Source organism: Scleropages formosus, chromosome 24, assembly GCF_900964775.1.
Source record: "Scleropages formosus chromosome 24, fSclFor1.1, whole genome shotgun sequence".
NCBI lineage: Eukaryota > Metazoa > Chordata > Actinopteri > Osteoglossiformes > Osteoglossidae > Scleropages > Scleropages formosus.
The window spans coordinates 15,060,874-15,074,576 of NC_041829.1; the positions used below are offsets into that span (position 1 = coordinate 15,060,874).

General features: G+C 49.3%; 1 protein-coding gene across 2 annotated transcripts in view; it reads left to right on the forward strand.

The window, feature by feature from the left end:
- adam12a (ADAM metallopeptidase domain 12a) overlaps positions 1–12,702 on the forward strand; it is a 72,187-nt gene extending 59,485 nt beyond the window's left edge. Inside the window, exons 16-24 of one of the 2 annotated variants that reach the window (XR_003797310.1) lie at positions 54–252; positions 493–570; positions 3,103–3,211; positions 3,607–3,745; positions 3,919–4,027; positions 4,773–5,012; positions 9,931–10,097; positions 10,399–10,637; positions 10,784–12,702. Coding sequence is in view for 1 of the 2 variants with exons in the window: in XM_029248768.1 (XP_029104601.1) it covers positions 54–252; positions 493–570; positions 3,103–3,211; positions 3,607–3,745; positions 3,919–4,027; positions 4,773–5,012; positions 9,931–10,097; positions 10,399–10,468 (1,111 nt within the window). In the remaining variant the exon portion in view is untranslated. Of the gene's footprint in view, positions 1–53; positions 253–492; positions 571–3,102; positions 3,212–3,606; positions 3,746–3,918; positions 4,028–4,772; positions 5,013–9,930; positions 10,098–10,398 lie in introns of both variants that reach the window. The other variant, XM_029248768.1, reaches the window with a different exon arrangement.
- The last annotated feature ends 1,001 nt before the right edge of the window (positions 12,703–13,703 follow it).

The following is a 13,703-nucleotide window of genomic DNA, read 5'->3' on the forward strand; positions in this document are numbered from 1 at the left end:
GTCACGCCAAACAGAATACTTCATTCACTGGGTGCTGTTGTGTGTTTTTGCAGAGATGCTAGTTGTGGCAAAATTCAGTGTCAAGGTGGGGCCAACCGGCCCGTAATCGGTACGAACGCTGTCTCCATAGAAACAAACATCCCTCTGCAGGAAGGTGGGCGTATCCTGTGTCGGGGAACGCACGTTTACCTGGGGGATGACATGCCCGATCCAGGCCTTGTCCTGGCTGGTACCAAGTGTGGAGAGAACATGGTGAGAGATGTTCCTGGAGTCTCCCAGACTCTGCTCTTACTGTCCCTTATTCCTCTTGTACCGTTTCATTCGTACCACTTCCAGAGCCACGCAAATGCTGCTTCTCCCCTCACACAGATGACCGCACACACAGATCCTCCTTGTACCGAACACTATTTAAGGGAAGGATTGCAACGCTTGGCACTTTGCTCCTTAGATGACGTGTTTTCAAGCTGTCTCTGTGTCTGGTCCTCCTGCCAGATGTGTCTGAACCGGCGGTGCCAGAATGTCAGCGTGTTCGGGGTGCACGAGTGCTCCGTCAAGTGCAGCGGACGAGGGGTGAGTTAACCGGGGGAAAGCAGACCGGGCAAAGCAGAAGCAGGCGTGCAGGTGCACCCGCCACCGGCCCCGACTTCTACCGACTTCGCTTTCGCGTCATCGACTGCACTTCCGCACGGTGCCGCTTCGAGATCCTCACCAGACCATGAATTACAGCAGCTCTTACGCCACACATAATAATCAATCTTCGTTGCTCCACAAAGATTCAATCAATCAGACGTAATGGGTTCATTTATGTCCTACTTAAGGGGCCATTCATCATCTTCTGGGCACAGGCGAGGCTGACAGCACTTGGGATGTGCTGAAACCCGAAGTCCAACTCGATTTGGCAAATTCCTGCCAGCCTTGCTCGTTCTAACGTGAACATTGCATGTTAACGCTGCACAGATACACATGGCGAGTGAGGTTTTCGTCTTGTGTTGTAAAACGAACGACATCATATGTCCCCCGAACCTATGAGATCCTCCTGTAAGGTCACTGAGCACAGATATATGCAGATGGATTGCTAATAACATCAGTGCGGGAAAAAACATTGTTTTATGTGTGAACAGTCTCAGATGGGGTGAGGGGCGTGGGTGTTTGTGACACACCCTCGAGTGCGCGCACAGAGCGGGCTTGGGTTCGGATGTAGCTGAAACTCCAGCTCTGGCTCAAAAGCCACTTTCCCACACTCCAGTCCAGTGGAGGGAGTGTGTTCCTGTGCAGGAGGCACTTGATGCCTGTTAGGATGTGCAACTCCCCAGAAATGGATCCGTGTGCTTCTAGATTGAATCAAGATGCCCCCGCCTCCACCCCCAATGAGAAAGCTTTACAGCTGACCCTGATTACTGTGGCCCTGGGGAATCCTGGGAGATCCCACCCCGCTAGGGTTGAGATACTGTGGGCTTGGCTCTGCCTGGGAGAAGGTGGAGGGACGGTGGAACTTCTCGCGCTTCTCCGAGAGCAGCGTGACTTTGGACATGGCTTTGGGCAGCTGGTTGGCTTACACCGACTGCAATTTATCGCTTTGCTCACGCAGTACAGGCGTCCCTCACTTAACAAGGATAATTTGTTCCTGAAGACCTGCTTGTAAAGAGGCTTGTAATTCTCGTTAAAACGCTCCTCGCTACCATTAATTTCAATGAAAAAAACAGATGAGCTTTTACTGAGCCTATTTTTTTCATCGTTTGTGAAAATATAATTCAGCACAAAGTCCAGAATTTCAGAACTGCTCTGGACATGTCCAGGCTTAATCTCATGCTCAAGATTACTTATATGCAACACATTTAAGTGCTCTTTTTTATAACCCCATCCATGTCATTATTTACCTTATTGTTACTTTTGCTTTTATCCTGCTGACCTTGTGTGGTACGAATCATAACAGGTCCCTCAAAACTTCAGCTCTTCGATTTCGAAAATGGGTTCGAATCTAGTTCAGTTTGTGCGGATTCTCCCCGTGTCTCTGTGGGTCGCCTCCGGGTGCTCTGGTTTCCCCCCACAATCCATAGACTGGTGACTTTTAAGTTGCCCTTATTGTGCGACTATGTCTGAGTAAGTGTATGTGTGGTTGCTGTGATGTACTATCCGGGAGGTACCCTCCTTATACCCTGTGCTTCCTGGATGCGCTCTGGACCACCGAGACACTGATGCTTACTGATAATCGATGCATTCTGTTGTTCTTTTACTACAGTAAATTTTAACTGCTGATTTTTATGGCAAACTGTTTCACAGTTGTCACCCATGTACTGCATCGTTGTTCTTTTTTGTAAAATGGTCAGAGAAGCTGCTTTTAAATGAGCTACGTGAAATTATTATTACCTAACACTACTTACTTACCTAACGAGGCATTTCTCATAATTACTGTAATTCCTTGTAATGCTTGTAACTGCTCTCTGCCGACTGGGAAAGTGTCATTTCTTTTGAACGAACAGTAAATCAAATCCCGTGAAGTGATTCATAATGACATTGCCTATTAATTCCACATACTTTATCACTTTAAGTTTTAATGCATGTACGCCTTTTTTCCAATGCGGGGAGGGGATTCTACTGCTGTTCCAGCGCAACACCACCAAGGCACCAATTTTGAGCCGAAATGTCCTTTGGTATTTCTCGTAACCGAATGTTAGCCGCGCAAGGGAAACGTGCTGTTCCAAAAGCCACAACAGCAGGGCCACGCCTGGGATCTGAACTAGCAACCTCTTGACCACCGTCGCAGTGGCTCCACCAGTGTGATACCTGTGCAGCTACTGCGAAAGAAGACATGTTCTGAAAACACATGCAGGTGAAGCGCAATGCAGCAGATGAGACGATGTCGCATCCGGATGGAGCGCAGATGTCGGAATCCCCAGTGTGTTGCAGCAGCGAGGAGCTATGCTCTAAAGCAAGTTTGTTGCGGGAAGGTGTGTGTTACAGTATAGGCATCTGATGGCGAGGGGGATGTTGTGCTGCTGCTTTCGAGATGGAAAGGCAAATGTTACAACGTGCATTTGTGACACGAATGATTCTTACGTGGAAAGCATCCTCAAGAGTTATATGTGTTTTGCTCTTTGCCAGGTCTGCAACAATAACAAAAACTGCCACTGTGAAGCGCACTGGTCGCCCCCGTTCTGCGATAAGTCCGGCTTTGGCGGCAGCATGGACAGCGGACCCATGAGACTCGCAGGTGCGGAGCGCGACGATGTCCCGGTATCACCTGAGGGAGGAGGGGTGCTCTAGGAACCTTCTCCATCTGCCTTTTCCTTTCGGAAGCATCTGTTAAATCTATATTGTGAGATCTGTTATAATAAAGCTGCAATATAGGTCGACCACTAATCGTTTTGTGATGAGCCTAGAATTCTGATTAATGTGATGAATTTTATGTAGGAATGATGTCTGTCATAGAGGGCTGCGTAACGTGTCGTCTCGTTTACGTGTGTAGGTCAGTTTTGTTACGTTATACATTTACATCGCTATATAATTTACAAAAGTCTAACAAATGAACTACGCCGAAACTTGTGTAACGGTTTGAGTACTGATATGCATGTAAAATGTCTTCCGCGACGCCATCTGCGATGCCAGGAGAAAGCCGGAGTCTGACGGTGGGGATCCTGGTGGCCCTCTTGAGCCTCCTGGCTGGTGGTCTCATTATCTGCTTGAAGAGGAAGACCCTCGCTGGGCTGCTCTTCAGCAGCAAGAAGAACACCCTCGAGAAGCTAAGGTAAGCTGTCACTCTGAGTCTCCGTGCGAATCTCGGACGGGAAGCCCGGTTTCCGTCCTCCCCTGCCGCCAGCCGTGCGTCTCTCGGACGCTGGCTGGCCTCCACGCCCCGAGCGCTGCGGACGATCGTGCGGATACAGCTCGTCACCATGTTTGATTCCATTCTTACTGCAGATCTGTGGGCCAGAACAGGCCGTCCAGCCCAAACCAAATGCATTCGGGGTTCTTGGCCTCCCCCGCTCGCCAGACACCGCCCCGACCCCAGAGCACCAGCATATACAAGGTGTGTCCGCCGCTTGCATGCTAATTCCCAGCAACGGGCTCAGCATGACTCCAGATTTGATCAAGATGTTTTCCTATTGCTGTCTGCTCGCTTTCGCTCATGAGGCGCAAGTCGTCTGCAGGCCGGTGCTGACTCACCTCTTCCATCGGCCCCGAGCTGGCTCTTGCGGCAAGTGTTAGCTCGACCGCTAACAAGGCTGCTGAGTCATAACCCCCCATCGGGGCACAAGGAAGAGTTCTTGAAGTGGACTTTGCAGATGTGGAGGCTTTCAACACAAACAGCTCTGTTTTTACTTAGTCCGGTCAAGACGCCGGCTGGTGGAGCAATTTGTTTCTGGAGGAGCCGCGACGCTTTATATCCTTTTGCTTCAGCAAGCAAACGGCCAGCGTGCCGATGATGGCAATTAGCATCGTGGTGTTATTAAAGCAGCACGAACGACGGCATCAATTTCCTGTCTGGTTTCCAGGGTGGGTGGTTAGCTATGTGGCTATGGAGCAGGGCAGTGGCTTGTTGGAAGGTGACCCTGGGCGCAATGGGTCATGGACCCGTGACACAGATTCTGTGGCGGGTGGAGGTCTGTCGGCTGCACCCGAACATGTGCTCCGGGTCAGGAGGGGCCGGATGGTTCCGAGAGGCTTCGGGTTGAACAAAGCGATCCCGTTGGCACAAATTGGCAGCGAGACAGGGGCGCAGGAGACATTGCGGATGGAAGCAGAGACCCACTGATTGTTCTGTCCGTCCGCAGCCGGCCCACCGTGGATCCGAGCCGCTTCTTCCTTCGCACAACTACCACCCCCATGGCCTCCGCCGGCTGCCTCAGTACCAGCCCATCCACATCAGCCACCCCATCCCCGTGGCTCCCGACCCTCAACCAAAGCCTCCGGCACCCCCTCCACACAGGCACCCTCCCTCCCACGCCCGCTCGGTGTCCAAGGGCACACCCTTCCGGAGTCTTCCACAGCAGAACTCTTTCGGTGCAAATGTGGTGAGTCCTTCTGTGCCTCAACATACATCCACTTTCTGTTGCCCTAACAGCGGGCGAAGCACTGTAACATGTCTGTTGACAGCGCAGTGCTTAGAACTGCTGCCAAGGTTGCAGGTTCAAATCTCACCTACTGCTGTAGTACCCTTGAGCGAGGTACGTACTGTAAAATTGCTCCAGCAAAATTACCCAGATGTATAAATGGCTAAATAGGTGTAAGTAGCTTAAATTGTAAGTTGGAAAGCATCAGCTAAACGAATACATGTAAGCTGGCATACCGCATTTTTATTTTTATCACCTTTTACTGGGTCAGTTTGGTCCGAACTGAGTTACACAGTTTACGTTTTTTCATCTGACCTAAATATACAGCTGTTTATTTTTACTGAAAAAATCAGGTTAAGTAATTTCCCCAAGGGTAAAATGGCAGTGCCCCTCCTTGGACTTTCTGATTCGAAATGTGTGTCCTAAAGCACTGAGTTGCTCGCTGTTCCTTCTATTACAGACGCTTAGGTTTGATCTGTTTAGGAACTCCTGTAAGCCGTGTCTCTATGGGGCACAATTATCGAGCTTCGGAACTTGCATCCGTTGTTTCTCCTTAAAATCAAAGGCAAAAGTCCTCAAATAAATCTCAGAACTTATGTTTTACTCTTTACTCTGTGCAAGAGCTGTGTTTCCAACTTCGTTTCACTTTCACGTTTTCACGAGGAGTTAAAACTCTTCCGGAAATAAAGAAAGTGTGAACGGATTACTGGTTTAAGAGACTGTCCAGTGTGACCCGGCATCCACTGTCCCGTTGAGCAAGTCCCGTTACGTGTCCGAAGTGTGTGTCGTGGGACAACGCGGGGGCCGACTGTGTAAGAGGTTTGTCAATGAGTGGAGCCACTGAATATATGGGTGGGTGGGTGGGTTTGGCCGGGTCCTGCTCCCTAGTGGGTCTGGGGTTCGAGTCCTGTTGGGGTGCCCTGCGACAGACTGGCGTCCCGTCCTGGGTGTGTCCCCTTGCCCTGTACTGCCAGGCTAGGCTCCGGTTCACCGTGACCTCGCTCAGGAAAAGTGGCTTCAGCCAATGTGTTGTGTGTGTGTGTGTGTGTGTGTGTGTGTGTGTGTGTGTGTGTGCGTGTGTGGTGCCAATGAGCCAAAGAGCTACAACCTCTTTTCCATGCCATGGCATTATGCCTTGCAAAGGCGCAGTTAGTCCTCGACTTAGCGACATATGTGACTTACTGTCACACGGAACACAGGGAGCCGGGATGGCTGAATCCAAGTGCAGCGTTGTTCGTCAGAAGTTGAGGGAAGAGGCGAGTTCTCAAAACCAGGGACAGGCGAAGGGTCGGTCGATCGGCGAACGGGACAGGAACGAGGATCCGTGGACGTGGTCGGAGAACGAAGCAAAGAGTCAAAAAAAAAAACGGAGATCGTGGACAGAGCGAGAGTGTAGTGACACGAGGAAGGCGGTTGTCCCAAACGAGATTCCGCGACGGTACGGGAGCTGCAGAGGGTCTTTATAAGGTGAGTGATTACTCGTGAGTTAGTGCGGAGTCAGGTGTTGTTGCTTGTGCTGTGGGCGTGGACGTGACACTTACCTCGGTAGCCGTCCCAGTAACCTTATGATATTATATTAATTTCGCGTTCCAAAAACTGATGGTAATGTACGACTACTGCACGATATTACTGGCAGGCTGCATTGACTCAAGATGCTGTTTTTCTTATAGACTCTCCAAGTGTCTATGAGAGATCCCATTTTACAAAATTGCTTTTTTATTTACAGAACACTTTGTTCTGGGATTAGTTGCTTTTTCTGTAACAACAGCTAGCAAGTGAGAACGCGAACATTCCGGTGGTGCAGAAAAGAAAAAGCAAAAGAACATTGTTTTGAGCTCCTGTGGGCCTACGGATGCGGCTCATGGCCAAGTGTGACTGCTGTTATCGCCACGTTAGAACCTGGGTCAGAGTTCGTATCAAATTTATGTTCGTGTTATGATTTTCGGCGGCATTTCAGTTCCTCTCTGATCCGTTCGCGTTACATGAAGCTGCCGTCAAACTTTCAAACTGCTAAATTATCGAGAAATTTAAAAAGAAATGCTCCTTAGGTAAGCCTCACTGGTTTTGCACACACCTCAAGCAAAGCACCTGTCCATAGCAACGCCCCCAACCCCAACAGCTGGGACAGCAGGTGACGCAGTGGTTAGATCTCTAAACCACCTGGGTTTACATCACACCTCCTGCTGCAGTACTGTACAATTCGATACAGTAAAAATTACCCAGCTCTATAAATAGGTAAATCACTGTAAGTAGTTTAACTCAGTCCTGTAAGCCCTTTAGGAGGAAAGCATCACCTTAATGAAGAAGTATAAATGTAGAGTAGTTTCCTCACTGCCATCCTCAGTGAAACTCCATCAAGTCCAGTGTGATTAATGTCCTCACAGCTGCCCATGTACCTTAGGCAGCTCTCACCACATGGTACAGTGATCCCATGCCCATACGCCCCAGGGTCATAATGGGCTGCTGAGATGGGTCACGTCAGTCAGCTGTCTTCCCTGTTAAGGATGCTGTTGTCCCCTTGCAGTTTGCATTTACAGTTATTTATTTAGCAGATGCTTTTCTCCACAGTGACTTCCAATGAACTCTATGTAGTGTTATCAGCCCACACACCTTATTCACCACAGTGACTTACATTGCTAGATACACTACTTACACTGGGTCACTCATCCATACATCAGTGGAACACACACGCTCTCTCTCTGTCACTCACACACTATGAGTGAACCTCAACAGTATCTTTTTGGACTGTGGGAGGAAACCAGAGCACCCAGAAGAAACCCACAAGACACAAAGAGAACATGCACACTCCACGCAGACTGAATGGGGATCGAACCCGCGTCCTCTCACGCCACCCAGGCACTGTGAGACAACAGTGCCACCCAGTTCCAGGCTTCTTTTGCAAAGACAAACTGTGACAAACTTTGCTGTGCTGGGACGCTGACATTCCCCTCTTAAAGCACAAGTTCTCTGCTCCAGTGACGTTAATCACTCTTATGAAGTCGTCGACACACCCAGTATAAAGGAGACACAAAGGCACTGCACTAATTTGGCTGGGAAACCTCCGGATCCTGAAACAATTGGCAACGGTGGAGCGGTTGGGGGCAGGGGCGGGGGGGTCCTACGACACTACAGGGAATAAACATCGTAACAACAGACAGATAAATCCAAACGAGAAATATTTGTGCCAAGCTTTTCCTTGAATGAACGCTCCGCTTCACGTAGGAGACGCTGGCGTTTGGCGCCTTTCCGCGGCCTGCGCTTGGGAACGGTTGTACTCCTGTCTGAGCAAATCAGCGCAGGACAGCTGTGAAGTAGGTAGCAGACGTTTAATATTATCTCATCTTCCCGGAGAAGATTAGTAACACATGACGACACTTCACCACATCGCGTCAACGAAGGCGTCGTGTAGAGTGGTTTACTTGGAGCGTCGGGCAGATGTGGCAGAGTGCGATCGCCCCCTGGTGGTCAACGCGGATGAGCGGCGTACTGGCGGTAACAGCTCTCTCCCGCAATTCCTTTAGTCCTGGGTTTGTCTGGGGGCTTGTTAATACATACCATTTACACTGCATGAGTTCCGAATCACCACGAAGTTCGCGGTTCCAGAGACATCGTGGCTTGTCTTCGCGAACGAAGGTTTAGGAAGGGGGCTGCCCACGTCTGCTGCGAGCTCGACGGTTGGTGGCTGACGAGGCCAATGCGGGACAGGCAGGTCCGGCCGCAGCGGCTGCAAGGGAAAGTCTGTTCTGGGTTTGGGGCTGCGGTGTCACATTTCTTCCTCCGTCTCCTTTTGCCCTTAAGACCCGCCCTGTGCGTGTTCTCGAAGGACATGGTGAATGGTGTGTCTCCAGGCCTCGCGGTCGGAGGCAAGGGCAGACCCCTGGCGGTGGTCAATGTAAGAGGCACCAAGGGATTTCTTCAGAGAGTCCTTGTACCTCTTCTTCGGTGCCCCTCTGTCGCAGTGGCCAGCGGTGGGTTCGCCATACAGCACAATCTTGGGCAGCTGATGATCCTCCAACCTGCTGCAGGGGTTGATGTTCATGATGTTGCTCGTAGACGTGGGCATGCCCTTCAGGCTTGCGCAGTGGAGTTTTTAGGTGGAGTGCAGTACGGGCCCCACTGTTTATACCTAGGGTTCATCTGCCATGGCCAAGCAAGGTGGGACGGTGACGGCGAGGTCCCCGGGTCAGAGTTGGTATATCGGGGTGTCCTTCCCCTAGATGGATGGCCTGACAGGGATAACAAGCTTTGTCTGCCCGGGTTTGGAGTCAGAGTCGTCCTCTCTTAGGCTGGCTGCCAACCAAGGCTAACGAGTCTGGCCTACCCATCCAGTTATACCGCCGGACACTCAGTCGAACTGTGACGTAGCAAGCTCTCTGAAAACAGGGTGCTGACGAAAAGGCATTGCTATGGATATGCGGTGCTGTAGGAGAGGCCGTCTGCAGCAACCTCCTGCCTGGCGAACCGGACGGTGGCCACGCAGTGATCGCTACACGGGGAAGGAGAGGTGATGTATCGCGCGTGCACTTTCCCTAGGTGAGGGGGACGTCCAGCCCAGACCTCACCCCCCACCCCAGAGTACACACACACACACATTGACTGAAACCGCTTGTCCCAAGTAGGGTTGCGGCAAACTGGAGCGTAACCCGGCAACACAGGGCAGAAGGCTGGAGGGGGAGGGGACACCAGTCCGTCACAAGGCACCCCAAGCGGGACTCGAACCCCAAACCCACCAGAGAGCAGGCACAGGCCAAAGCCACTGTGTCACCGCGCCCCCTCATGGTTCCAGAGCAATAAAAACTAAATTAACAGACTCGGTCGATTTTGGATACTGACTGTCGGATGCCGTTAATCAGCTCGCGTCAACGTCGCTCCTTCGCAGGACCCGGACAAGCCGAGCCCTCCGCGGAAGCCCCTCCCGGCAGACCCCGTGGTGCGGAGCTCTCAGGTGGGCCGCAGCCCCTCCGCCGCGGGCGTCCCCTTGTCCGTGCACGTGCTCAGCATTCCCGTCGTCCCCAGGCCTACGCCCGCCATGCCGCGTGCCAGCAGGTGAGCGACGCGCCGCGTCTGCAGTGTCTGCCGTGTCTGCAGAAGCGCTGTTGCCTAAGAACTGCTCACATACTCTTTATTTATATTTTAACAAAAAAAAAAAAATGCTCAGAAATGGAAGGGCCTGACAAAATGCCAACAGCTTTTGCTAATGCACCGCTGAAGGTACACCTCTTAAAAAGGGGCTCCGAAATAGCACGGTCTGCTGAAATAATGCAGAATGTTTTCAAAAGTGCTGAACCGCGGAAGAAAAGCCCGGAAAAGCACCTGAAATGGGCTCACTTTCCTCTCCGTATTTCAGGCCCCTACCCGCGAAGCCTCCGAAACAGGCCAGGCCTCGGCTCCCGGCCGACGCGAAGACCGCCAGCTGACTGGGTCACGCGGGAAGCCCGGCCGCCGCGTGAAGACACCTTTGCACTACCAAATTTGGAGGGAAGAAAAAAAAAAAAAAAACATCGAAATGCGGTGTGTGAGTTTTGACAAAGGGGACCGTGCCTCCAGCCGGGTCTCCGTACGGTGCTATTAAGCGAGGCCGTTCAGGTACTTGTAAATTATTTATGTTGTGTATTTATTTAAAGAAAGAACACACAGTGCACTGTGGTAGACACTTTTGACAACGGCTTCAGCAGCAATTTACTGTTGTCTTCTTTTTTTTTTTTTTTTTTAACACAACAAACACTCGGGAGGTCTGGTAATTTGCGCCGCGGCTGATGGAATATTTAACTCGCCTCGGCGTTCGCATCGAGCGTGTCGCGCGGAAGGGAGCGGGAGAGGGCGAGAAAAGCACAAAGAGACGGAACACCCCTCCCTGAATGCTGTGAAGGCGCGATGACGAAACACGCACGCCGTTACGGGAAATTTAAAGGGAAACGTAGGGAAGCAACCTTCCTGGGGCACCGTGTAGAAACTTTATGCGAACAACCGCTATACGGAATATCGGCACTGGATCTGCACCACAGATGGGTTAGAATACAGGCCCAGCTTTGTTTCCCCTATGAGATGTGGGACATGTGCTTACGGGAACAAAACACACAGTTTCATACCTAATGACTGAGACAGAAGAAGTGATTGGCGGCGGATAACAGCGCAGTCCTCCAACTGGTACGGCACAGGTTTGCCGACACATATACCGCATGTATATGATGACTGGGTATGCAATACGATTTCAACCATGACGTTTTCACTGTGGCGGTAGTTCGTGAAACACACCCAAACGGTCGGGAAACCCAGCCAGACCAACCCGGTCGCACAAGCGATTCCCAGCCTCTCCAGATGGTCAGAAAAGAACGTGAGCCTCACATAAGCGGCAGGTGCTTCACAGGCTTGAAGGATGATGAGTGATGATGACGGATGATGACAGCCGCTGTAAGGAAGACTCGGTCCCCTCCGGCCAGTTCGTTTAACCGCGGTCGGAGCCCAGGGTGCATCTTGGCGAAATGCGCCCTTCAAGGGGAACCTCGGCTTTCTGGAAATACATCTGAGGCCCATCAGAGCGCGGCCATTTCGATTTAATAATATATTCATTTAAATATTCCAGACCCCCGTGGGCAAAGTCTTGATGAGCTCCCCGATTGTTTATTTTAGACTTAAACGTGGGCCGCAAAATCAAACACTTCGACTGATACCGCCGTCCGGTTCCTGCGGGTTTCTCCACGCTCGCAGCCGACTTTATCTGCAGATTTTTTCTCAGACTGGAATTCTCGCTGAGCCCCGTGATCTTTAGCCGCGCTACCTGCAGAGCCTTGAGATCTGTAACCGTGGTACCTGCAGAGCCAGCGGGGACCGTTAGGAGATCCTGCCACCGTGCCGAGCAGCCCTGGGGGACGAACGGAGTCGAGCGTTCGGCCGCCTCGTACGGACACACTCCGCTGCTGCATAAGACCCACATTAAGACGCATCTGCCAAGCGCTGCGTCCTTGGCACGTGTGGTCCGAGACACCTCTGGATGCAGGAAGGAAGAAAGAACGCTTTCCGGAGACAATGAATTACATACTTGACAGATTACTTAGTGCTCTTGAACTTGAAGTGAGCTCACTTTATCTGGGATTTTTCCCATCAAACTCTTTAACCGATGGCCTTTGAGAAGATATTCCCCAGAACTGAGAGTCTGGGCCATTTATAACAGTGTCATTTTGTTCTTTAGCTTTAATTTTTTTACAGTGTGTATGTCTTTAACAGTTCACTTTTTCTGCAGAATATTGTACGCTTATTCTATAATATAGCTTTGCCTTGTGTAAATAAAGCTGGGAACCGGGACCTGTACTGGAGGAAAGCTGTTCTGCAAAAAAAAAAGAAAAAAAAAAAAAAAATTTTTTTGCATAAAAAAAAAATTCTCCTTTTGTACTTTTAGGACTTTCCTGTGAAGCATAAAAATTAAACTGTTCAGCACCACTGTCAGTAAAGTTCGCACCACCTTTTTGATAACACGTTCCAGACATATGCGTTTGTTTACTATGATATTCAAAACCCATGTTACAGACCGTGTATGAACCCTATCACCAGTTTACGTTTATCTGTGTGATTGTTCTGTCTTTTTTTTTTTTGTAATTCTCTTTATAGTGTTGCAGGCGAACACAACAATGTGCAAAATATTCTTCGTTCAATAAACTAGATGCATACTTATCTAAGACGTCTTTGGTGTACATCAATTCCCCAGTTACAATGCTGAAGAGATACCAAATACCAGAACTGAAATGCTGACATGGTGACAATAATTTTAATCTATAAAAGTTACTGAAATCTGTTTTATTATCTGGTATGTATGTTTCACTGTCAACAAACATAAATTTTGTCTTAAAGAGGATAATGTGAGTTTTCTCACAAAGGGATAACAGGTAAAGATTAATGTTTTTCCCTCTTTTATTTCTCTCACTTATCAGTTGACTCTGTGACAACAAACAGGAAGGATCTAACATTGTTTTGTATAATGGACTTTGGCATTATATAATTTAACAATAGATTATGTCAAAAAATACGTATTTGGCAAATTAACACTGTTAATTTGTATTAATTTATATAAATAGGAATCTTTTGCTCTATTTTTGCCACACTTTGTCTTCTAGGTTACTGTTACTTCTAACATTTCCAAAATGTGATTTAAAAAAACATTTTTTTTAGTATACATAGTTAATATTTTTTGGGAATTCTACATGGCCTCTAGAATGTCCCAAAAAGGCTCGGTTATTGACACTGTTGCTTTACTTACCTTTGCTCTTACACAGTGTCCAGTTTTTAATATTTGTTACTAGTTTGTATACAGTAAATAGTGCGAGAGGGTCTGAAACCTACCTCTTCCATACAAAAGTGAGGTTGACCTAATGCCCTTTGCTCTTCTTTATCACATGTTTATTAAAGACCTTTATAAAAAATAATATAATTCCTACTAAGTATAAATCAGCAACGAGTGTAGCAATTAGGGTCAACTTGAAATCTTGGGGCAGTAGCTGTTAGGGCAGCTGGTAATAGTTAGAGCTGCTGCCTTTAGCCCTGAAGATCACAGGTTCGAATCCCACCTCAAGCTGCGGTACACTTGATGAAGGTCCTTACCCTAAATTGCTCCAGTAAAATCACCCAGGTGTGTAAATGGATAAATAATTGCTGTTGTCT